This window comes from Tursiops truncatus, chromosome 4, assembly GCF_011762595.2.
Source record: "Tursiops truncatus isolate mTurTru1 chromosome 4, mTurTru1.mat.Y, whole genome shotgun sequence".
Taxonomy (NCBI): domain Eukaryota; kingdom Metazoa; phylum Chordata; class Mammalia; order Artiodactyla; family Delphinidae; genus Tursiops; species Tursiops truncatus.
The window spans coordinates 39,905,464-39,930,874 of NC_047037.1; the positions used below are offsets into that span (position 1 = coordinate 39,905,464).

At 38.5% G+C, this 25,411-nt stretch overlaps 1 protein-coding gene across 2 annotated transcripts in view; it reads right to left on the minus strand.

Moving 5' to 3' along the window:
• Window positions 1–25,018, minus strand: part of KPNA4 (karyopherin subunit alpha 4) — a 55,349-nt gene extending 30,331 nt beyond the window's left edge. The window contains exon 1 of one of the 2 annotated variants that reach the window (XM_033855428.2): window positions 24,797–25,018. In XM_033855428.2, coding sequence (XP_033711319.1) covers window positions 24,797–24,865 — 69 coding nt within the window. In that variant the 5' untranslated portion in view covers window positions 24,866–25,018. Of the gene's footprint in view, window positions 1–3,252; window positions 3,968–24,796 lie in introns of those variants that run through there. The other variant, XM_019946235.3, reaches the window with a different exon arrangement.
• Between the last annotated feature and the right edge of the window lie 393 nt (window positions 25,019–25,411).

Sequence of the window (25,411 nt, forward strand, 5' to 3'; positions counted from 1 at the left end):
ATGTAATTAATTTTTTTCTAAGTTCCCAGGACCTCCTGAATTCCACCCATAGACTCCATGGGAATAAGGACTCTGCAAAGAACTCCTTTCTCCTTTTTAGAACTCCTTTCTAAAAAGTCAATCAGGTCATGTTACTCCCCTCTTCAAAACCATCCACTGGCTCTCCACTCTGGAGTAAATGCCCAGTCATTATAATGGCTTAAGTCTTCCTACCTCACCCCCTCACCCCCGCCCCCACCCCCGGTTACCACCTCTAAGATCTCAGCTCCTATCACTCTCTCAATTCATTCTGCTGTATCCTCACTAACTTTGCTATTCCTCTAATGCACTGGAAATTCTCTCTTCAAGGCCTCTTCTAATACACTATACAGCAACTGCTAAGAAAATGGACTCCAAACTCCCAATGCAGGGGGCCAGGGTTCGATCCCTGGTCAGCGAACTAGATCCTGCATGCATTCTGCAACTAAGAAGCCTGCATGCTGCAACTAAGAAGGCTGATGTTGCAACTAAGACCCGGTGCAGCCTAAATAAATAAATAATAAATATTAAAATAAAATAAAAATAGCAAGACAATTAAAAAATACTAATAAGATAGGCTGCAAAATGAATAAAAATAAGTAGACAAGTATTACAACAAGAGTTTCAATATTCACCATAGTTTAATCATTACAGCCTTTAAGAAGTAAGAAGAAATATTTTTACTTTTACAAGTGAGGACACTGAGGTTTAGAGAAGTTGAACTACTTGGCCAAGGCTACATGGCTAGAAGTGGGACAGCCAGGATTAGAATTCAGAGTCTCATACAAAGCCAGTTAACCACTATGCCATATTGTCTCCCACAAGTCTTAAAGTCAAATAGAGTTCAAGCCAATTTTAGAGCCTATGGTTCATTCCAAAGCAAAAGTACTATTATCAAGACAATGCGCTTTCGCTGTATCACAATACAAAAACAATAAATAACTCAAATAAACAATAACATAAAACTATGTCCTGTTTCTCACAGAAAATAAAATCTGCAAAATGTACTACTTAAAAGATTTGTTCAGTAAAAAGGTAGACTTTTGAGGGACAGAGATTATTTCTAGTCTAGTCTGTAATCCCATCTAAAGAAGTAGGATTAATGTACAATGAATGGGCTTTAACTTCTTAATAAAGCAAACTATTAATAAATCCTAAACAACTGCTATATATTGACCTAAATATTTATTTACACACATTTTCCCCCATTTTTGTACATCTTGCTTATTAAATTCGTTTCTGATAATTTGAAACTTTTAATAAAGGATTTGTCAAAACAATTTAGCACTGTAGTTGCTGTGACATAAGCTTTGGGCTACTACTCTCCACAGAAACATTTGCAAAATAAAAGAACTGACAACCTCTTTACAATAGAGCAAGAAAGAGTTTTCTTCTCTTGCGAGAAAGCTGTTACCTCCAAGGTAAAGAGAAGATTGAATGAAATAGTTAGATAGAAAGATATCCTACACAACAACCTGGCAGCATTTACCCATGTTTTTTATTGCAAAAAACAAAGTGTCTTAAAAGTGGTATTAGATATTTAGACATTTTCAAATCACAACCCCATCTCGAATCAAGAAGGACTTTTATTTCTCTGAGGTCTCATGAAAGGGATACACAAGGCTTCTTTTTCTAAATCTTAACTTATCTTAAAGAGCTGGGTTTTTACATACTACATACAAATATAATAGTTCTGGATTCGCATGACTTAACTGATACAGTAAGCTGTCAATCAGAATTCCAAAAGGCTGCCAAACTAGCCAAAGGCTTATTTATAGGCCAAAGACTATCTAAAAAACAAAGGCTATAGAGGGTGCCCGCCTCCAGCCCCCCACCCCCAATAAACAGTAGAGTTCAGGCTGCTCTGATCATCCAGAATTTTTACATTTCTTTGCTTGTGATACAGCTTCAAAGTTCTAAACTCAGGCAAAAGGGAACAAGAAATTGTCAAAAAATTCAAACAAGTGAATCTTACAGAACACAGAATGGCATTTCCATTTAATAGTTATGTAGTTTTTAAAATTAACAAATAATTACTATGTATCCATTACTGTGCTAGGTTCTAGGGATTACTTTCTCTGCTCCAATGGGGTGAAAAGTAGAGTACTTTCTTTCCAACTTATGGCTAGTTAATTTCTAAGTCACTTTTTATCCATATAATATACTGTTTTCTTTAAAACTTTAGAAACTATTAATTTAAGATATGATGATGTAATAATATACTGTATGAAACTGAATGGTTTAAATTTTCTTGAGTAAAAAGTTAGGGTTTAGATCAGTAAGGACTCAGTAAGTCTTACTAGAGAAAAACATTTAAAGAAAATTCTAAAGTTAGTCATTCAAAGGTAAGGGACATAATACTTTGATTTTATTTCATCCAGCCTGTCATTTTTACCTTAGGAATACTGATACTTGGGTAATAGCACAAAAAAGCAAAAGAATAAAAAAATTTATCAGGCATAAGGCCTTTTGTGAAGTGATGAGCTATATTTTAAAATTGGTATTTAGTAATATTACCACAACTCTGAAAATTGGCTAAAAATCATTTAATTGTATACTTAAAATGTGTGAATTTTATGCAAAGTAAACTATATCCCAATAAAGCAGTTTTTAAAAAGTTACACACACACACACACACACACACACACACACACAAATCCTCCCCTCAATGTGGATTACTACTGTATTACTACTTACAGCCTGCTAAAAAGCACACACTCAAGTATTCAAATATTTATTAATCACCTACTTGCCAATCATAAGAAATACAAGGATGGACCAGAATAGCATATCCATGGCCTTAAGAAGGTAGTACTCTTATGACAAAAAAATACAATTTAATAAAATAGTAATAAGGCCTAACACTTAGCAAACACTGGGTGTCAAACACCATTCCAAATATGTTACTTGACTTTATTCATTTAAATATATGTAATGTGTTATAATGTGCATACTAATCTTAACAGCAGAGAGTCTATGTAATAAAGATGAAATATAAGCTGATGAAATATAAGCTGAATCTTTAAGACTGAATGGAAATTCAGTTAGAGACAGGCATTTCAGGTAGAAGATAGAACATATACAAAAAGAGAATTAAAAGTGAGTTACTAGTGTTTTCAACCTATATAACCATTGCATCCTAAACATAAGTACAACAGCTGTTTAATCCAATAAATATGGTAAACCAAATGCTAAAAATAAATATCTATAGAAGTCTGTTTTCCCATTCTTTACCTATTTCTCCCTCCTCTCATCTCCACTTGTTGATCTCTCCAGCAGCAGTCATTATGGTGCTTATTTATGCCTTTGCCAAATAGCATATATGTTGTTAAATTGCAGGTGATTAGCAAGTAAATTCCAACTTCACATTTATGACAATAAAAAAAATGCTTAATGTTAAATGCTTAACGTTATATGCTTGCTCAAACTGTGGATTTATTTCTCAGCAATAATATTTATTAATAGCAGCAGTAGGAGAGAAAAGTTCTAATTAGCACTACTAGTGATAGACAAAACTCTTCATAAGTAGAATCAAGTTCTTATCTCTGACAAGTAAAAAGATGAATGGAGGTTGAGTATAAGAGAAGTTTAAAAGTAAATTCACGGGCTTCCCTGGTGGCACAGTGGTTGAGAGTCCACCTGTCGATGCAGGGGACACGGGTTCATGCCCTGCTCCGGGAAGATCCCACATGCCGTGGAGTGGCTAGGCCCGTGAGCCATGGCCGCTGAGCCTGCGTGTCCGGAGCCTGTGCCCCGCAACGGGAGAGGTCACGACAGTGAGAGGCCCACATACCGCAAAAAAAACCCACCAAAAAACAAAAAGTAAATTCACTGTAGGAGGCCAGATTTAACCTTGGCAAGCTTTTGGACAAGTTTTAAGAAATACTTCGAATCTACAGATACCATACTTTAAAATGATCCACATGTAAATTATAAGCATTGAAATTTAACTTATTAAAATTATTAAATTACATGAATGTACTTTTTTAAAAATCACAAAGGGACTTCCCTGGTGGCACAGTGGTTAAGAGTCCGCCTGCCAATGCTGGGGACACAGGTTCAAGCCCTGGTCCGGGAAGATCCCACATGTCGTGGAGCAACTAAGCCCGTGCGCCACAACTACCGACCCTGCACTTTAGAGCCCATGAGCCACGACTACTGAAGCCCACGTGCTCTAGGGCCCGTGCTCCGCAACAAGAGAAGCCACCACAATAAGAAGCCCGCACACTGCAATGAAGAGTAGTCCCTGTTCACTTCAACTAGAGAAAGCCCACACACAGCAACAAAAACCCAATGCAGCCAAAAAATAAATTAAAAAAAAAAGATAAAAATCACAAAAATGTTAGAAACTGTTAATAGTTGTTAACTCTAAGGAATGGCATTACAGTAGAGTTTCACTATCTAATCAATATTCAAACAATAAGGAAATACATTAAATTCAAAAGTTATACATATTTGGAAAAGTTAGAAAACAAAGGTAAGAAGAAAAGGAAAAAGTTAAATTTCCTAAGTTTTCTATATTCACCTATATTGTACAAGAGGTGTATATACACACACACATAACAGAGGAGAAAATACAGAATACATACATGTCTCCCCCCAAGATGGGTACTACCATATGGCTAAACTACTGGTATATGGCTACTAGTCCCAGCTCTACCTTTTATTACTGTAATCTTAGTCAAGTTACCATGTTTATGGGCATTAATTCCTTCATCTGTAGAGTGAAGGGATTCTAACATCTTTTATGTCTCAAAAATTTTATCAATGTTATCAACTTCAAAAAACAAAGTCACAAAAATATTTAAAATTGCCATTAGTACAAGTTACTACCGATGGCAGTAACTTCTATGCTAAGAATACTGAGAAAGCCATAGCTCAAGATTGTAAACAATGAAAAGATATTGTGTGGCTCTGGCGTAACTGCTCTGTGTTTTCACATTTTGCAGGGTTTTTTCTGGCCTTAAATTATGCTGCAAAGCACATGGAAATCATTGAGCTTTCAATAGATTTGGTAACAGAGATCATTACCAAACAAATGAACTCTGTGTGTATGTGTGTCTGTGCATGCGTGCTGCTGGCAAGGAGGAGGTGTTTGGTAGGGAAAGAAAAAAGGTTAAGAAATGACCATAGTTTGGTGAGACACATATAACCAACCCTCTCAAAGATGGGAAATGCTCCAAGGTGAACTTTCAGAATCACATAGAAAGTGATTAAGGACAACACATAGAGACACCTGTTATACCAAACAATGCATGTTTGAATTTTATATGAGCAAAAGGGAAGGTACTCCCTTCTCTTTTAGAATGAGACTGATCAAATCCTGGCAAGAGTGATCATTTCTCTTCAAAGGTTTTGACTACTTCATAGAAGAAACACAATTTCAGGAACTGACTGAATAACAAGTTGAAGAAAACATACGGGAAAGACATTGGGAAAAATTACGAAGAACAAGAAACCAAATGAGATTCAACCAAGTTAAGGAAGTCAACAGAACCCAAGTCAACACTGCTAAAGAAATCTGCTATCTCTGTTTATTTAGTGCATTCTCACATGAGAAAACCAATTATTTTTTCCATTTACAAAACAAGATCAGATTAAAATAAAACATGAAAAGCAGGAGATTAAGGAATATTTTCCTTGTATGTACATTTTATGAATATAATCAATTCAAATTCATGGTTTTGTTACAGAAAAATCTACACAAATATCACTGTAGGATTTTGTAAACTGGAAAAAATAGAAATCATTTAAACTATCTCATTTTATAGTGACTTGTCCAAGGCTCAGATTATCCTGGCCCCAGACCAATGTTCTTTATACTAGACCATACTACCTTTTCATTCTAGGTCTCCTTCTGTTGCATATCTCTTCAAATAAGCCACTTTTCCTTCTTTTTCCTCAGTATTTTCAAAATATTTATTTTTCTTTGTGAACTTCTGTTCAAAGACTTTCACAATGGCAACAGAAAAACTTCATTAAAAGGTAAATCACTGAATTGCTTTACTAAAACACCATTTGAGAAGCATTAACTCTAATTATGCTCACATACTAAACAGATGTGTACATCTACACAAAAAGCCAGTAATTCACCCAACAAATGTTTACTGATCATTATATACCATAAACTGTTCTCAGTGTTAAGGACACAGCAGGGAACAAAAGGATAAAAATCTCTGACTTCACAGAACCTAGTGTGGGGAAAGACAATAAATAAAACTAAAATATAGGACTTCCCTGATGGCACAGTGGTTGAGAGTCCGCCTGCCAATGCAGGGGACACAGGTTCGTGCCCTGGTCCGGGAGGATCCCACATGCCGCAGAGCGGCTGGACCCGTGAGCCATGGCCGCTGAGCCTGCACGTCCGGAGCCTGCGCTCCTCAACGGGAGAGGCCACAACAGTCAGAGGCCCGCGTACTGTAAAAAAAAAAAAAAAAAAAAAAAAAAAACCTAAAATATATGTTAGATAGTGACAAGTATTAGAAAAAATATAAAGCCAAGAAAGTGGATTTTTTTTAACTTTAAAAAAAATGTTTAAAAAATATTTATTTATTTGGCTCCTCCAGGTCTTAGTTGCAGCGTGCAGGATCTAGTTCCCTGACCAGGGATTGAATCTGGGGCCGCTGCATTGGGAGCACGGAGTCTTAACCACTGAACCACCAGGAAAGTCCCAAGAAGAGGGATATTTTTAAGTAAAGACCTTAAGATGAGTAAGCAAGCCATGCTGGTAATTTAGCAGAAAGTATTCAAGGCAGAGGAATTAGCAAGTAAAAAAGGACCAGACATAAGAGAAGAGGAAAGGCAGAGTCCAGGTGGCTGACATGCAATGAACAGAGGAGAAGGAAATGGATGGCCACTGTAAAGATTTTGGCATTTACTCTTAGTGCGATAGAAAGCCACTGATGGGTTCTGAGCAAATGAGACATCATACTCTGACTTAAAACAGAATCATTCCAGCTGCTGTGTTGGGAATACAACGTAACTGTAGTAGTCCAAATAAGAGCTAATAGTTTGGAGCAGAGTGATAGCAGGGGACATAATGAGATGCAGATTCTGAAGACTGATATATTCCGAAGATTGAATCTACAAAATGTGCTAATTAATGGGCTAGATAAGACTGTGAAAGAGAGGAAACAATGAGGAATGGAAGGTTTTTGGTCCAAGTTAAGTGAAAGATGGAACTACCATTTACTGAGATGGGGCAGACTGAATGATGAGCAGGTTTGGGGAGTAATATGACTTTTGAACATGCTAAGTTTAATATACTTATAATGAATCAAAATGAGTCAAGACGTCAGTTTGAGCCTAGGTTTCAAGGAAGAGGTTAGGACTAAAAATATCAACTTAGAAAGCTGGCTGTGTATAAATCGCATTTAAAACCAGATGATTTGATAAGATTACCTGCAGAGTGAGCATAACTTCAGGCACTTTAAATATTAAGGGGCAGAGAACTAAGAAGTAACAGTCAGTGAGACAGAAGACAATAGGAATCTGTGCAAAGCTGGAATCAAGTGAAAAAAAATTACTTTTCAAGGAAGAATACATAATTAACTATGTCAAATGGTACTGACAGGTCAAATAAGATGAGGACTGAGAACCATCAGATTACTGTATATTTACTTTATAATTTAATATGGCTTATCATCACAGAAACAATTCCCCCGCCCCAAATCTACTATGAATTCTGGTCTGTTTCTGTTACCGTTTATTCCCATCCCTGGACACTTAATAAGCTGAAAAATACTACCCAAGACTCAAAGCTTCTAACCCACATGTTATTTACTGTGCTACAGTACTGTACCTGAATAAGTTACAGAACCAAAGGTGAGCTCTGTTATCTACACAACACAGATTTCTCCAAATGAAAACAAACCCCACTCTCTAGCCCTTCCCTGTTCCCTTAAGCCACTCTGCAAGCAGTCTTATTTCTGAGTAGGTCGTATATTTCAGGACAAGACTAAATTTGTGTAAATAATGGTTCCCCCTCCATCAATGCAGTCAATGAAGTAGACTACATTTTAACATATATATTCCCAAATTAACCACTTCTATAAGTATGAAATTATTTTTTGAAATGTCAAATATACAAAAAAGTAGAGAAAATCATAAGATACTCATGTATCAATGAATATCACTATTTTGTCCCATTTGCTTTATTTTTTAAAGAAATAAGAATTTCTAAGTATTACAGATACTGCTGAAACCTCATTCCAACCTCAACCCTCTCCACTCCCTTTCCCCTTTTGCCTTCCCAGAAGCAACCATTTTTCTGAATTCTCATGAGTGTTTTGACTGTATATCAACACATCTATAATAGTTTTAATACATTTAACATGAATAATATCATGCCATACACACCTTTTTGAAAAGTAAACTTTAGAGCAGTTTTAAGCCCACAGAAAAACTGAACAGAAAGTACAGAGTTCCCATGTATTCCTCGTCCCTCCTCCACTATCAACATTCTGTACTAGTGTGGTACCTTTGTTACAAATGACAAACCTATGACACATCATTATCACCCAAAGTCCATAGTTTACATTAGGGTACATCCTACAGGTTTTGACAAACGTAAAATAACATGTATCTACCATTATTATAGTATCATACAGATTAGTTTCACTGCCCTAAAAATCCTCTGTACTCTGCCTACAGTCTCTGGAAACCACTGATCTTTCACTGTCTCTACACTTTTGCCCTTTCCAGAATGTCATATAGCTGGAATCATACAGGAGGTGGCCTTTTTAGATTGGCATCTTTCATTTAGTAGTATATATTTAAGCTTCTTCCATGTCTTTTAATAGTTTGATAGAACATTTTTTCTTAGTGCTGAATAATATTCCATTGTCTCAATGTATCATAGTTTACTTACCTTCATTTGCATAAAAACCAAAGAGTGTGGTTAATGAATTGTATGGTAAGAGTAAGAAACCTTGCCAAACTGCCTTTCAACGTGGCTGTACCAATTTGTATTCCCACCAGCAATGAATGAGACTTCCCCTTGCTCCACATCCTCACTAACATTGGTTGTCAAGTGTTTTTTCTTTTCTTTTTTTAAACTGTGGTAAAATACACGACATAAAACATACTATCATAACCATTTCTAACTAAAAAATTTTTATTAAAAAATGTAAAATTTGCCATCGTAATAATTCTTAAGTGAAGAGTTCAGTACATTTGCATTTTTGTGCACCCAATGTCCAAAACTCTTTTCATCTCAATAAACTGAAACCCTATAACCTATTAAACATCAACTCCCTATTTCCCCTTCCCCCTGGGCAACCATTACGCTACTTTCTGTTTCTATGAATTTTGCTATTCTAGGTACCTAATATAGGTGGAATTGTACAATTTTTGCTTTTTGTGACTTAGCATAATGGCTTCAAGTTTCACCCACATTGTAATGTGCCAGAATTTCCTTTCTTCTTAAGTCAGAATATTCCATTGCATGCATATACCACATTTTATTTGTCCATTCACCCACTGAAGGACACTTGGCTTGCTTCCACCTTTTGACTACTGCAGATAATGCTGCTATGACTATTAAGGGTACAAATACCTCTTTCAAGTCCTTTTCAATTCTTTTGGGTATATTCCGAACCCAGGAGTGGAGTTGCTGGGTCATATGGTAATTCTATTTTTAATTTTTTGAGGAATCACCATACCATTTTCCATAGTGGCTGAACAATTTTGCATTCTCACCAACAGTGTACCATGGTACCAATTTCTCCACATCTTCATCAACGCTTGTTATTTTCTGGGGTCTTTTTTTTTTTTGTTTTGTTTTGTTTTTTCAGTAGTCATTCTAATGGGTGTAAGGTGGTATCCCATTGTGGTTCTGACCTGCCCATTTCCTCAATAACTAGTAATGTTGAACACCTTTTCATATGCTTGTTGGCCACTTGTATAACTTCTTTGGAGATATGTTTATTCAAATCCTTTGCCCATTTTAAAATAGAGGTTTATTTTTTTGTTATTGAGTTGTAGGAGTTCTTTATATATTCTGGATGTTAACCACATATTAGATGTGCAAGTATTTTCTCCCATTCCGCCAGTTGCCTTTTCACAATGTTGACTGGGTCCTTTTATGTACAGAAATCTTAACGTTTGATGTAGTCCAATTTACCTATTTTCTCTTTTGTCACCTATGCTTTTGGTGTCATATCCAAGAAATCACTGCTAGTTTCATGTCATGAAGCCTTTGTCCCACGTTTTCTTCTTAAGAGTTTTATTGTTTTGTCTTATATTTAGGCTTTTGATACATTTTGAGTTAATTTTTGTATATGGTATTAGGTTAGGGTCCAACTTCATTCTTTTGCTTGTGGATATCAAATATTCCCAGCACCATTTGTTGAAAAGACTGTCCTTTTACCACTGAATGGTCTTGGCACTCTCACCAAAAATAATTTGCCCATACATGCTAGGGTTTATTTCTGGGCTCCCCATTCTATTCCATTGGTCTATATGTCTGACTTTATGCAAGTATCACAGTTTTCATTACTGTAGCTTTGTACTAAGTTTTAAAATCAGGAAGTATGAGACCTCCAACTTTATCTTCTTTTTCAAGATTACTTTTGACTATTTGGGGCCCATTGAGATTCCACATGAATTTTAAGATGGATTTTTCTATTTCTACAAATAATACCCCTGAGATTTTGATAAATCCGTAGATTTGCATTAAATCTGTAGATCACTTTGGGTAGTACAGACATTTAACAATAATAAGTCTTTCTATCCATGAACACAGTATGTCTTTCCATTTATTTGTGTCCCCTTTAATTTCTTTCAGCAACATTTTACAGTTTTCAGTGTAAAAGTTTTTCTTCTCATTGGTTAGTTTTATTCCTAAGTATTATATTCCTTTTGATGTTACTGTAAATGGGTATGCCTCTCAATTTCCTTTTCAGGTTGTTCCTTGTTAGTGTTGGTTAATTTTATATCCCACAAGACTGCGTCCCAATGGTTCTCACCCAGGGTGATTTTGCCACTCAGGGGACGTTTGGTAATTTCTGGAGACAATTTTGGTTTTTACAACTTGGGGGGAAGGGGACAGACATGCTACTGGAATCAAATGGGCAGAGGCAAGGGATGCTACTAAACATCCTACAACACAAAGGGAAGTTTCCCACAACAAAGAATTATCTGGCCCAAGATGTCAATAGTGCCAAACTTAAGAAACTTTGCTATATTCTACTATGAGTTATTCTCATTAGAACCCAAATTAAGTCCAAATATATTTCAAAATGTACACAAGAAAAAGGAAACATTCCAAAAGATTAACAGCAGTAAGATTATGGAGGATTATTTTATTTTTCCATTTTTCTAAAAAATTTCTACAATTACCATGCCATTACCATTTCAAGAGAAAAAAATTAACTTGGGACTTTCCTGGTGGTCCAGTGGGTAAGACTCTGAGCTCCCAATACAGGGGGGCCAGGTTTGATCTCTGGTCCGGGAACTAGATTCTACATGCATGCCACAACTAAGAAGCTGGCATGCCGCAACTAAGAAGCCCACATGCTGCAATGTAGATCCCACGTGCCGCAACGAAGATCCAGTGCAGCCAAAATAAATAAATATTTTTAAAAAGAGAGAAAAATTAACTTGATTTGAAAAATTTGATTTAGTCACTAATTCTAATCAGAGTACATGACTCTTTTTTTTGTTTTTTCTTTTTTAAAGTTGCATTTGATTTCCACAAGTATTTATTTAAGTGCCACTTATCTGCCAGGCTCTGTGACAAGAGTTAAGAATAGAGTGGTATACAAAATAGACAAGGTTCATACTCTCAGGGAGCTTATAGTCTGATGGGAGAATTTAACATTGAGTAAATACACTAACAAATTATGATACGTATTCTCAAGGAAAACAACAGGGGGATTTAACTTTCAACTAGCCTCTTCAGGGATGGCCTCTAAGTAAATGATATTGAAGATTCAAAAGATGAGAAATAACCAGGCAGGCGAAGGAAAGGGGATGAAGAAAAAGGGAGTGGGAAGGGCATTCTGACAGAGCAGCATGTGTGAAAGGCCTGGAGAGGGCTATTAATGTGTTAGAGTTAGAGGAATTAAAAGAAGATGAGTGAGAGCATAGTATAAAGGAGATAATAAGTGAGAGAGGTAGGAGAAGGAGACAGGGACAAGATTTGGCAAGGCCTTAAAGGTCTCAGTAAGGAGTTTGAAAGCTAAATGTGGTGGGATGCAACTGAAGCAGAGGAGGAGCGTTGATATGATTTACTTATTTTTTAAAAGAACCACGCTGGTTATTTTATGAATTAGAGCAGAGCAATAGCAGAAATAAGGCAACCACTGTAGAGATGAGGCAATAATGATTTGCCCCAGATTTGAACAGTGAGTACAAAGCGAACAGAAAAGTAAGAATGGAGTGACATTGACTAAATAACGTCATACTTACAACCTTATCATAGAGAAACTTCTCTTTCCAGGGATGTTGCTGCAAAGCCAGCAAAGGATGTTACTTATGTGACACCCCCCTTCCCCACACCACAGCTGACTGGTGGAGGAGGTGAAGGGGAAAAGCCAATCCACAAACAGGCCAGCAGTAAAAACAATCTGCCTCAGTTTGGGCAGAGCTTATCAGCATAAGCAGATTCTCTCAGTAATTCAACACGAAAATTATATAAAGACTAAGAGAGTCAGTACCCAGGAAAAATAAAATTTAGTAGCTGAATTAGTGGCTGGCAGAGCAGTAGAGCAAAGATCCATGAATTCCTACCAAGATACTCCTACCTGAAATATCTGGGATAATGTGAGAACTGGTTCCTTAATGTTCCTAACACCCCACCCTTATTTGATATAGTCTGAATAAGGGTGTTCCTTGCATTCTCTCTCTTTTTTTTTTTTTTTTTTTTTGGCCACGTAGCGCAGCTTGTGGGATCTTAATTCCCCGACCAGGGACTGAACCCAGGCCTCTCTGCAGTGAAAGCACCAAGTCCTAACCACTGGACAGCCAAGGAAGTCCCTATTCCTTGCATTTTTAAAAGCTTAATCAAAGAAAGTATCCACTAAAGTGGGATTTTAATTTTACAGAAATTGAGGCTAAAAAAATTATTATAAAGCTTTCCTGATGGCATATAGCTCATGAGATGCAATCCTAGGTCTTCTCATTCTAATAATCAACCTTTTCCACAAATCTTAAGGGAAGAGTTATTGGATGCCAAACATTTAGGATATCCTTTCCTTTCAAATTTAAGGTATGTTATTTATTATAAATTTGACTTTAGGAAAGAAAGATAAGGGATCTACTACAACACTAGCTCACAGTGGTTAAATATCACCACAGGGTCAGTTTACAGCAGGGATCTGAGAAATCTTGACCTTCTAGAATGTAAAACTGATGAGAATAGGAATTTAGCCTGTGTTATTCACTGCTCTAGCCTCACTGCTTACAACAGAAGCTCAGACACAGAAACTGAGTAATTACTTGCTGAACAAATGAATTCAATACAGGGAAGGATAGATGAAAAGTGAGTGAAAAAGAGCTGCCAAGAGTTCACCTGTGACCCTTAGGTAGTAGAAAGTTGCCACAAGCCCTACTTATTTCTCTTAATTAAGCTACAACTTTAGTGAGATATAATTCACATACTATACAATTCACTCATTTAAAGTGTAAAATTCTGTCATTTTTAGTATATTCACAAAGTTGCACATCAATCACCACCATCCAATTCCAGATCATACTCTTCACCACAAAAAGCCCTATACCTATTAGCAGCCAGTCCCCATGTGCCCCTTGTCCCAAGGCCTTGGCAACCACTAATCAACTTTGTCTCTTTGGATTTGCCTATCCTGGACATTTCGTATAAATGTAATTACAGAATATGTGAACTTTTGTGACTGGCTTCTTAGCATTTTTTCAAGGTTCATCCATGTAGTAGCATGTAGCAGTACTTCATTCCTTTTTATGGTAGAATAATATTCCACTGTATGCATATCCAGGTTTTGTTTATCAATTCATCAGTTGATGGACATTTGGGTTGTTTCCATGTTTTGCCTATTTTAGATAATGCTACTATGAACATTCATGTACAAGTTTTTGTGCAGACACTTGTTTTCAATTCTTTTGGGTTTTATACCTAGGAGTGGAACTGCTGGGTCACATATTAACCCTTTAACTTTTTAAGGAACTGCCAAACTGCATTCCAAAGTGGCTGCACCATTTTACATTCTCATCAGCCATATATGAGGGTTCCACTTTCTCCACATCCTCATCAACACCTGTTATTGTCTATCTTTTTGCTTACAGCTATGCTAGTAGGTGTGAAGTGGTATCTCATTATGGTTTTCAGCTTAATGACTAATGCTGTTGGATCATACATTTTATTTGTTTATTGGTCCTAAATAAGCTTTGTCATAATTTAAAGACAATACCATTTTAAAGCTGGAGAACAAAAGGGAATTGGGAAAACTTATTCAAGACATTAAGAGAAAAAAGTGTGAAGACTCTGATACAAGACGTTTGAGAAAACAGTTGATCAACAATGAACTCAATTCTGTAGCTATACCTGTGAACACCTCTACATAATAGTCAAAGGCAAAATAAGAAACCATTCTACATCTGTATTGGATGGTAGTGCTTTATAATTTTGTCTTCAACAGGTTTTTTCTTCCGTTCTTCTTACTCTAACAGACAGACCCCTCATTCTTCTGAGAAACCTGTGTTTTAAGTGGAGGTACCAACACCCTCCCCCAACAAAAGCAACCCCCACACACACACAGCTGGCCTACGGCACATGACTTTGTGCTGGCCAATCACAGAACCACAGTCCTCTGCCCACAGTGATTAATTCAGGCGTAAGTATGCAATCAAATCTTGATCAATCAGAGTCCTCCCTAGACTTTCATTAGAACTCTTATAATGTGAGCTATGTCTTAGCTATGAACTTACTGGGTTATGAGAGCCAGATTCCCCCACTTTGCTTTAACTAATTTTAGCTGGGTTTCTGTTCCCCAAAACAAAACTGTATAATATTAAAAAATCAGCTCTTTCAGCCTAAAGCTATCAGACCTAACTTTTAATATCAACATTATGGAAAAAGTTTATGGTATTTAAAGCCACTATTCTAAACAAAGACAGAAAATATTGGGTTTCATAATTACTAAAGAACCAAGAGTAATGTAACAATTATTCAAAAATCTTAAGACTTTATTTTGCTTTTTTCTTTTCTGGACCTGCAACAGCTGAAAGTGGCTAAAGAGGAACAGGGGAATAGGCAGGATGGGTGGCAAAAAGGTTAGGGTCATTTAATACAACCAGGTAGAGACTAGCTGTAGGGCCTTCAGGATACAACTACTGTAACTAAATTCACATAACACTTACTTTAAGGAACCATACATGCTGTAAAAACTGAAACAAGTATTATGAGTAGATACTGGGCAACTAAAGCTTTCATTTAAAGAACTAGAAACTGAGACAGAACATAATTTGCTTTCTAATATTAAAAATATGTCTATCACCAAATTATGAAACACCACATTATCTTAGGATTCTGACTTTTGTTAATACAAATTTAAAGAAATTTCAGGTTTGCCAAAATACACCATTATTGAAAATGTAATTTACATTAAGTTCAATGTAAATTAAATTTAGGATAAAAGTGATAGCTAATCAAATTTTGTCCTAACAGTAAATAAACAGTAACAGAAAACAGTTTAGCATTGTAAATAATCAAGCTAATCTTGTAGTACCAGTAAATGTCTATGGCCTTAAACCACTTTTCATTACGTGTACCAAATAATGTGAATCAGAGCTATTTTCTGGTTAAATTTACAGTCTTACAGGACAACGGTTACAAAATCTTCATAAAGTATTTACTAACCTACTTACAACACAGGATTAGAGAAATGAAGTCAGAAACTGGTAATTTTGTGACAATTTGGTTAAGCATGCAGGAGAAAGTAGGCTTTCACTTGAGTGCTAATGAAGGGAAAAAGAAGCCTTCTCCAATTCATGTGATGTGATGTGAATTACGGTGCACAGTGGTACAAAAGGAACTGCAAACAAAATGTTAATCTGACAGGGAACACAGGGGGTTATTTGGATGTAATGTATGATGAAGCAAGTTGGTAGAAATAAAAACAGCCACCATTCACTCTACCTGCACTATATGCCATGCACTATTAAGCATTTAAGTAGTTTAAAGAGATTAAGTTAACTTCCATAACTATTAAATAGAGGAACTAGGGTTCAAATCCAGGTGTGACTCCATAGTCCATGTTATTTAACTGTGATACTGTAAAGCCCTTCAAGAGTCTTTTATTAATTAAAAGTGACAATCACCTATAACAGAAGCAACAATAATAACACAGACAGTGATTCTCAAAGTGTGGTCAGTGGGCCCCTGTGGGGACACTGAGACCTTTTCAGAGGGTCCACAAGGTCAAAACTATTTTCTTAAATTACTACTACTAATTTTTTTTTTATTATGTTAACATTTGCACTGTACTGCACTGCAATGGGTAAAGCCGCTGGTGCTTTACCATGAATTAAGGCAATGTCACCAAGCTGTAATAATAGTCATTGTGTTTCAGTTAAAAAGAAAAAAAGACTGTTCACTGAAGAATGTTCTTGATGAGGGGCTTCCCTGGTGGTGTAGTGGTAAAGAATCCTCCTGCCAATGCAGGGGACACGGGTTCAAGCCCTGGTCCGGGAAGATCCCACATCCCGCAAAGCAACTAAGCCCGTGCGCCACAACTATTGAGCCTGTGCTCTAGAGCCCGCGTGCCACAACTACTGATGCTTGTGCACCTAGAGCCCGTGCTCCACAACAAGAGAAGTCACTGCAATGAGAATCCCGCGCACCGCAACGAAAAGTAGCTGCCGCTCACTGCAACTAGAGAAAGCCCATGCACAGCAACAAAGACCCAACGCAGCCAAAAATAAACAAAATAATTTTTTTAAAAAGAGAAAAAAATGTTAAAAAAAAAGAATAATGTCCTTGATGAAACAGTAAAAAAATTACTTTTATTAAAAACCGGCCTTTTGGGCTTCCCTGGTGGCGCAGTGGTTGAGAGTCCACCTGCTAATGCAGGGGACACGGGTTCGTGCCCCGGGTCCGGGAAGATCCCACGTGCCGCGGAGCGGCTGGGCCCGTGAGCCATGGCCGCTGAGCCTGCGCATCCAGAGCCTGTGCTCCACAACGGGAGAGGCCACAGCAGTGAGAGGCCTGCGTACCACAAAAAAAAAAAAAAAAAAAAGGCCTTTTCTTTCTAAAATTTTGTGATGAAATGGGGATTACACATAAACCATTTCTACAGCATACCCCCTCCTGCAGCAGGATGACTGTTTCAGGAAAAAGTATTTGTGGGACTGTTTAAGTTGCTAATTGAACTAGCCACTTTTTTCATGGAACATCACTTTTACTTGAAAGAACAACTGAGAGACAAATTATGGCTATTCAGAAAGTGTCTGGCAGATGTTTTCACAAAAATGAGCAAAGTGAACTTATGGCTTCAAGGAAAACAACTTAAAGTATTTCTTGCTAATGACAAAATTTGAGCTTTCAAGTGAAGATAAGAATTTTGGAAAACTTGTATCTACCACTGTGAGCTTGACAGATTACCAATATTTAAGATTTTTCTGATGAGCTACGTGGCAATGCTAATAATTGTGAATTTTCATTGTAAAATAAATGTGTCAGCATTCGGAAGATCTACACAACTCAGTGAACTAATATTTTCCAAATGACCAATACATGATGTTACAAAATCAGCCATGTCCAAGTGCAAGGCAGACCAATGAATTTTAATGTAACAAAGTAAGAAAAGTTTACTAATATGGCTTCAGATTCCACAATGCAACTAACTTTCAAGAAAGTGTTATTTCTGGAGTTTTGGTATATATGGTATGATATGGTATATCAAAGAATAATTTCCTTAATTATCTGAAAAGGCTATTAAACGTTCCTCCCTTTTCCAACTGCCTACTGTGTGAAATTGGATGTTCCTCATATACTTCAACCAAAGAACATACCAAAAGATTGAATTCAGAAATAGATATGATATGAGGGGGCTTCCCTGGTGGCACAGTGGTTAAGAATCCGCCTGCCAATGCAGGGGACACAGGTTCGAGCCCTGGTCCGGGAAGATTCCACATGCCGTGTAGCAACAAAGCCCGTGTGCCACAACTACTGAAGCCTGTGTGCCTGGAGCCTGTGCTCCGCAACAGAAGAAGCCACCGCAATGAGAAGCCCTCGCACTACAATGAAGAGTAGCCCCCGCTCGTGGGAACTAGAGAAATCTCGTACACAGCAACAGAAGACCCAACGCAGCCAAAAAATAAGTAAATGAAATAAATCTAAAAAAGAAAAAAAAAAGAAACAGATATGAGAATTCAGCTATCTTTACTTGAGCCAAACATTAAAGAGACTCAAAAAAATGTTAAACATGGCCACTCTTCTCACCAAATTTTTTGGGTTTTGAAAAATAAGTTATCTTCGGTTAGAAATTTATGTTTATATGAAACAGCTTTGGGACCTCCCTGGTAACGCAGTGGTTAAGAATCACCTGCCAAGGCAGGGGACATGAGTTCGAGCCCTGATTCGGGAAGATCCCACATGCCGTGCTACAATTAAGCCCGTGCACCACAACTACTGAGTCTGCGCTCTAGAGCTCGCGAGCCACAACTACTGAGCCCATGTGCCACAACTACTGAAGCTTGTGTGCCTAGAGCCCATGCTCCGCAACGAGAAGCCACTGCAATGAGAAGCCCGCACACCACAACAAAGAGTAGCCCCTACTCGCCACGCGCGCACAGCAACAAAGACCCAAAGCAGCCAAAAATAAATAAATTTATTTTTTTTAAAAACAGCTTTATTAGTGTTATTTTTGAGTTAATATTTTTTAAAATTCTTACTTTTAGTTTCTAAAATGGTAAAAATTGATATTAATAGAAACTCCCAAATAAAGCTTTTTAAAAAAAATTTTTTTAAATACATTTATTTACTTTTGGCTGCATTGCGTCTTCGTTGCTGCACGTGGGCTTTCTCTAGTTGCAGCCAGCAGGGGCTACCCTTTGTTGTGGTGCATGGACTTCTCACTGCGGTGGCTTCTCTTGTTGCAGAGCACGGGCTCTAGGCACACAGGCTTCATTAGTTGTGGCACGCAGGCTCAGAAGTTGTGGCTCGCAGGCTCTAGAGCACAGGCTCAGTAGCTGTGGTGCACGGGCTTTGTTGCTCCGTGGCATGTGGGATCTTCCCGGACCAGGGCTCGAACCCGTGTCCCCTGCATTGGCAGGCGGACTCTTAACCACTGTGCCACCAGGGAAGTCCCCCAAATAAAGCTTTTTGAGGGTCCTTATTTTTAACCATATAAATGGGTCTTGAGCCCCAAAGCTCTGAAAATTTCTGAACTAAGACCATAACAAGCACATATATATTATCCTTATTTAGTAGGTGCCAATATAAAGATTGTTTTCATTTTATCTGTGGAAGAAAGGAGTCTCCCTCATCCCTGTCTTATTAAACCTAAATGGAAAGCACAGTAAGTGAATAGATTGTGTTCTCTAGTTTAAAGTCCACAAATAAAACACAATTTCCAAAAAGATCTCTGGTTTAAAAAAAAAAAAAGGAAACAACACTTACTGAATGCCTATTATACCCCATGTACTATGCTAGGTGCTTTCACATATAGCCTTTTAATCAACTTTGAGATCTGTATTAAGGCTGAGAGAAGTTAAAGGGAGGTAATATAGTACAGTACAAATAGTATTGACTTCACTTTGACATTCCTGAGTTAAGACCATTCCCTTGAATGTTATGCTATTATGTCACTTAACTCTAGAATTTTTTTCTTTACATAATAATACTTCCTACTTACATGACTGAGAGAAATGAGAATACAATTAAAAGCAAATACAGTAGATGCTCAAGAAGTTAGTTCCCTTTAATCAGACTTCCGCTCTGTTCCAAAACTAAACCAGTGAGTACCACAATCATTGTTCAAGGTTAGACTTGACAAGCTCTCATTTCACCATTATAGGCCTCAAGTAGATGAATGATGCTCCAGCAAACATTTAAAAATATCTTAAGGACCCACAACCACTATCAGATATAAGAGATCAATGTTTAAAAATTACCTACACATTTTTCCTAAAGTTGTTTCATTCTTTCAAAGCTAAATCACTCCTACAACTCTTCCCAATCTTGTTACATGCACATGTGACATACTAGTCTCTATGAAAAATGACATCTTGATATCTCTAAGAAAATTATCAATGAAGCAATTCTGAAATGGGTTGCCTCATAAACTAGGAAAGCTGAAAGGAAGCACAAAAACAATTATTTAATTCCCACCTATATTTCTATCAGATATTTCATATTGTCACATGCTTGGACTATTATATGAAAAATTAGACAGTGGTTATTTTAAGTATAGTAAATATGTTCCAAGATTTGTGATGAGAGAGGTCAGTCTCTAAAAGTTAACAAGACTTAATAGCTTAACAATGTCTTTCACCCTGTACAGTTTAACAAATCACCAAGGCCATTTCTAAACAATAAAACAGCTGATCAATTTATTAAACTCTTGCCAACCAAGCAACTATTTTTTCCTGAAGTTCAAGCTGACTTCATATTTGATGCTCTGTGGACAATGACAAGTTTCCAATTATGTAGCATTTTAGTATTCTTTTATTTTTTAGGGTAAGTATTTTTCTTAAAGTAGTGTTTTTATAAGATCTAATTATTTTTCTAACATAACTTATGCTCTATTCAATCCTGGATAACCTCAGAACTTCTATAAAAATTATGCAGGCTTATTATTAAGTCTATGAGAGAATTTCCCCTCTACTTTTAAAACATAAGCTAGATGAGATTAATTTGCTTTATTCTGACACATTTTTTTAATTTGAAATTTGGTCACTACCCATTTCCTGTGTTGCACTGTGCATACCCAGCTATGGTTACTATCTCAAACTAATAATGATGATCCTCTACCACACTGCACAAAAGGAACCACTCCCTGAATGTCATCTGACAGTTCCTACAAGTTATTTTAAATGGATACTGACATATAACTTCTTTAATGCTTTTATCTTTCAAGAAGTTAGCATGACCATATTTTGGAGGAGCCAGAATGGTAGAATGTTAACACAGGAATAACTATCAGACTGAAGGCTATGGTATCAGTTTCAATTCCAACACTTAGAAATTCTGACTTTACAAGGGTCACTAATTCCCTGTGACCAAACTGCCCTTCAATGAGCAATTACATCTCTCTACATTAAAAATGTTCCCATTAATTTTAAGTTCAACATAACTTATATATGCACAAAGAGAAAAAACAAAGAGCCAACTGCATATAAGGGAGTTAGAGAATCAGTTCCACTGAATCCTATTAAATCTCCTTCCTCCCCCTAAGAAAAGCTGAAGGTGATAAATGCTCAGAGAATTGCCAGGCATCTTCCTAACATTAACCTATTAATCTTCACAACACTCATGAAGCAGATGTCAAGGACCTCTAGTTTTACAGATAAAAGAACCCTAAGACTAACTGATTCTCCCAAAGTCACACACAGTTAAGAGATTAGATTAAACTAAACTCTTAAGACTCTGTACTCATCATAATTTGGAATCAAACAATGTTAGATCAAACCAAGAAATGTTCTAATTATCTCATGCTATCCTCTATATCCATGCTATCCAATAAGGTAGCCACTAGCCATATGCAGCTATTAAGAACCTGAAATGTAGCTAGCCCAAATTGAGATACACTGTAAGTGTAAAAGACAGACCAGATTTTGAAGACTAGTATGAAAAGAAGAACATGAAACATCTCATTAAATTTTTTTACACTGATTACATGTTGAAATGGTATTTTGGATATACCGGATTAAATAAAATTTCACTGGACAGCACTGGTCCATACTTCTTTTCAAAGACCTTCCAATGAAACATGTCACTGTAAGATCAACCAAAAAGCAATATTTTCTTAGAATTTGTTGTAGCACAATACAGAAACCATATTTTGAGGGAGGAGGAAATGGGCATAATTAGTATTTTGAGGGACACAGGCATATATGTATGAATAGAGACACAAAATAGGCCTTCTAGTGTTCTCTAAGGATAATAAAAGATATTTCTATCTCATTGCAGGCATATGTGACAGAATAGATCACAAGTGAGGAGAGAGTATGACTTTCCCTTAAAGTCATATTCCATTTCCTTATGTGGAAATGTGAAAATATTCATATTCCTAATGCACACACAGGGTTATCAAAGTCACAAGGATGCCCATAAGGCACAATGAACTTCTCAAAAAAATTTTACCTAATGTGTATTTATAATTATTTTTTAAAAAGTCACATATCATAATATTGTTCTAATATAGAGTCAACGCAATCTTATTCTGACTAAAATAATAAGAGATACACAGTAAGGGGAAACATCAGTTCAAAAAATAAGGATCACCTGAAAATAGTTTGGCAACTCCACATAAAGTTACCATGTGTGTTTTGTGACGACCTAGAGGGGTGGGATAGGGAGGGTGGGAGGGAGATGCAAGAGGGAGGGGATATGGGGATATATGTATATATATAGCCGATTCACTTTGTTATACAGCAGAAACTAACACAACATTGTAAAGCAATTATACTCCAATAAAGATGTTTAATAAATAAATAAAGTTACCATATGACCCACTAATTCCACACCTAGGTGTATAAGCAAAGAGAAATGAAAACACAGGTCTACACAAAAATGTGTAGATGAATGTTCAGAGCAGCATTATGCGTAATAGTTAAAAAGTGGAAACAATGCAAAAGTCTATCAAATGATGAATGAATAAACAAAATGTAGTATATCCACACACTGGAATATTCAGCTATGAAAGCGAATGAAGCACTAATACATTCTAGTTACAGAGTGTATGAACCTTGAAAACATTATGCTACCTAAAAGAAGCAAGTCACAAAAGATCACATATTGTATAACTCCATTTATATGAAATATCCAGAATAGGCATATCTAAAAAGACAAAGAGTGACTGCTAGTGAGTTTGGGTTTCTTTTGGGGGTGATGAAAATGTCCTAAGACTGACTGTGCTGATGGCTGCACAACTATGTGAAAACACCAAAAGCCACTTCAAATGGGTGAACTGTATGGTATCTGAATTACATCTCAGCGAAGATGTTAAAAAAAAAAAAAAAAAGCGCAGCCAGAAATGTAGAGGGGAAAAGCATCAGAAGGACTGTCAAGCATTTAACTGCTATTTCTCTGGATGTTTGTAACTTTGTGGTATTTATGTTTTTAGCTTTTGTAATTTGTGATTTTTTCCCTCATTTTCAATATTAATACTGGTCAAAAAAATGTTTAATCACATCATTACACAACTAGGTAAACTTAATGAAAGTCGTAAGTTCTACATTTAAATGGCAATTTCTATAGCATATGAATTATCTCAATAAAGATGCTGAAATTTCACTTCAACTAGGAAATAGTCCCTCAAACTAGGAAACCCACTAAGACAGCACTAACTGCCTTGGAAAGTAAATGGCTTTGTGGAAAGTCCAAAAGACAGTTACTATCTCAGTCAAGCAAATGCTCAAAGTTCAGAAACAGATGATGGGAACTTGAAGATCTCAGTATAAAAAAGTACAAAGAAACAACATAAAAAATACTACTTGACCACTTTCTCTTAAAAGCTAACCTCCTGATTCAGATGCAGAATGGAAAACAGAAACAAACAAAAACCCCTATTTACCTAGACGCCTAAACCTGAAGGGAAGAAGTCTTCTATTAAAAATCTGTGATGTGGGTGTGTGCTTAACCCACACACCTTATGTAGCCTAAGAACCTCAGGGGCGGCTGTTACTTAAGATAATGAAGGTTGCTTTTCACCCTTTTCAAATAATAAAACGTGATGGTGCCACTCCACGGCCCACCCCATCCCCCGCTACCACCACCACCGGCAGGTGGAGGGAAAGGATACTGCAGACTAGAGGATGACAGCTTTGTATAACCCTTTGGACTCTATATGTAAGAGCGCAGCTGGTGGTCTCTCAGGAGGGAGTAAAGAGATTTGTGAACAAGCTGAAATAAGGGGTATCCTTTGCCTGGAAGAGGGCACACCGTGAGCCACATCTTGAATCAGCTATATTCATAGTAAAACACAGGCCGCTGGAAGGCACTGTTAGCATCACCAGGATGGCCTCTCACGCCGGGGGTGTTTTTTTTCAACGGAGAAGTTGACTCCTGTAGTTTGGAATACTGGGGGGAGGCAGGGGTAAAGCGGGAGTCGGGAAGACCAAAGAAAATGCCTTTAAGTGGAGACGACTCGGGCCTCACTGAGGAAGTTCCGAGACTCACTCGGTCGCCACACGCTAGTCCCCCCCTCCACCTCCCACCGCCCTCCTGCCCGCGGCGCCCGACGTCGGTGGGGGAACGAGAGCCGGAATCTCCGCCGCTACCGGGATGGGGGCCGCAGCCCGGCCCTGGCAGCGCGGCACACACACGCCTCCTCCGCACTCGCCGCGCCCGGCCTCCCCGCCGCGCGGCCCAGCCCCTCGCACCCGAGCCGGGCCGGCTCCTCGGGGCAGGCCTAGGCCGCGCCGGCGGTACCCCGGCACCTCGCTCCCCGGCGGAGGCGGACCAGGCCCGACACAAACTTCCCGGCGCGTTAGCACAGGCGTCACGGACGGGCCGGCCCCCAGCGCCATTCCCCCGCGGCCCGGCGGCGGCTCCCGCCCCTACTCCCCACACTCCGAGTCCCGGCGTAGATCGACCCGAGGCCCACAGCCCCCACCCCTCCGGCGCCCCCGAGTTTACCTCCAAGTCGCGGCCTTTGTTCTTGAAATTCTTGAGCCGTTGGTTGTCCAGTTTCTCGTTGTCCGCCATGGCCGGGCCGGTGACTCCTTCCCCCGCCCGGGCCCCGCGGGATCCGCCCCAACCACCACGCCGCACCGACACTCCCAGGAACCGGGCCGCCGCCTGAGCTGCTGTGCCCGCCGCGGCGTCGCTTCCTTCCTCCTCTCACCTGCCTCCGCCGCGGCCTTCTCCTCGTCTCCCCGCCCGTTTCCCTCCCCCCCCCCCGCCCTAACCCCAGCGCGACCGCAGCTCCCGCTAAGACAACTGCCGGGCCGGGCGGCGGCAACGGCGGCGGAATGTGCTGCCGGCTGCGAGGGGGAGGAAGCCTCGATCTGAGGGCCCCGGCGCCGCGGCCACGCCCATCGCCGCCAGCCCAGCTCGCCGATTGGCCAACCAGAGTCCGGTGCGTTCAACCAATCAGAAAGAACGATGGAGAGCGGGGGCGGAAGAGCGAACGGAAAGAGAAAGCGGGCGACGCTGGGAGGAAGGGGCCGGGGCCTGGCCCCGGAGGGGAGGGGCGCGGCGGGGGCAGAGCCGGGAGGGACCACGTGTCCCCGGAGCAACGGAGAGGAAGCG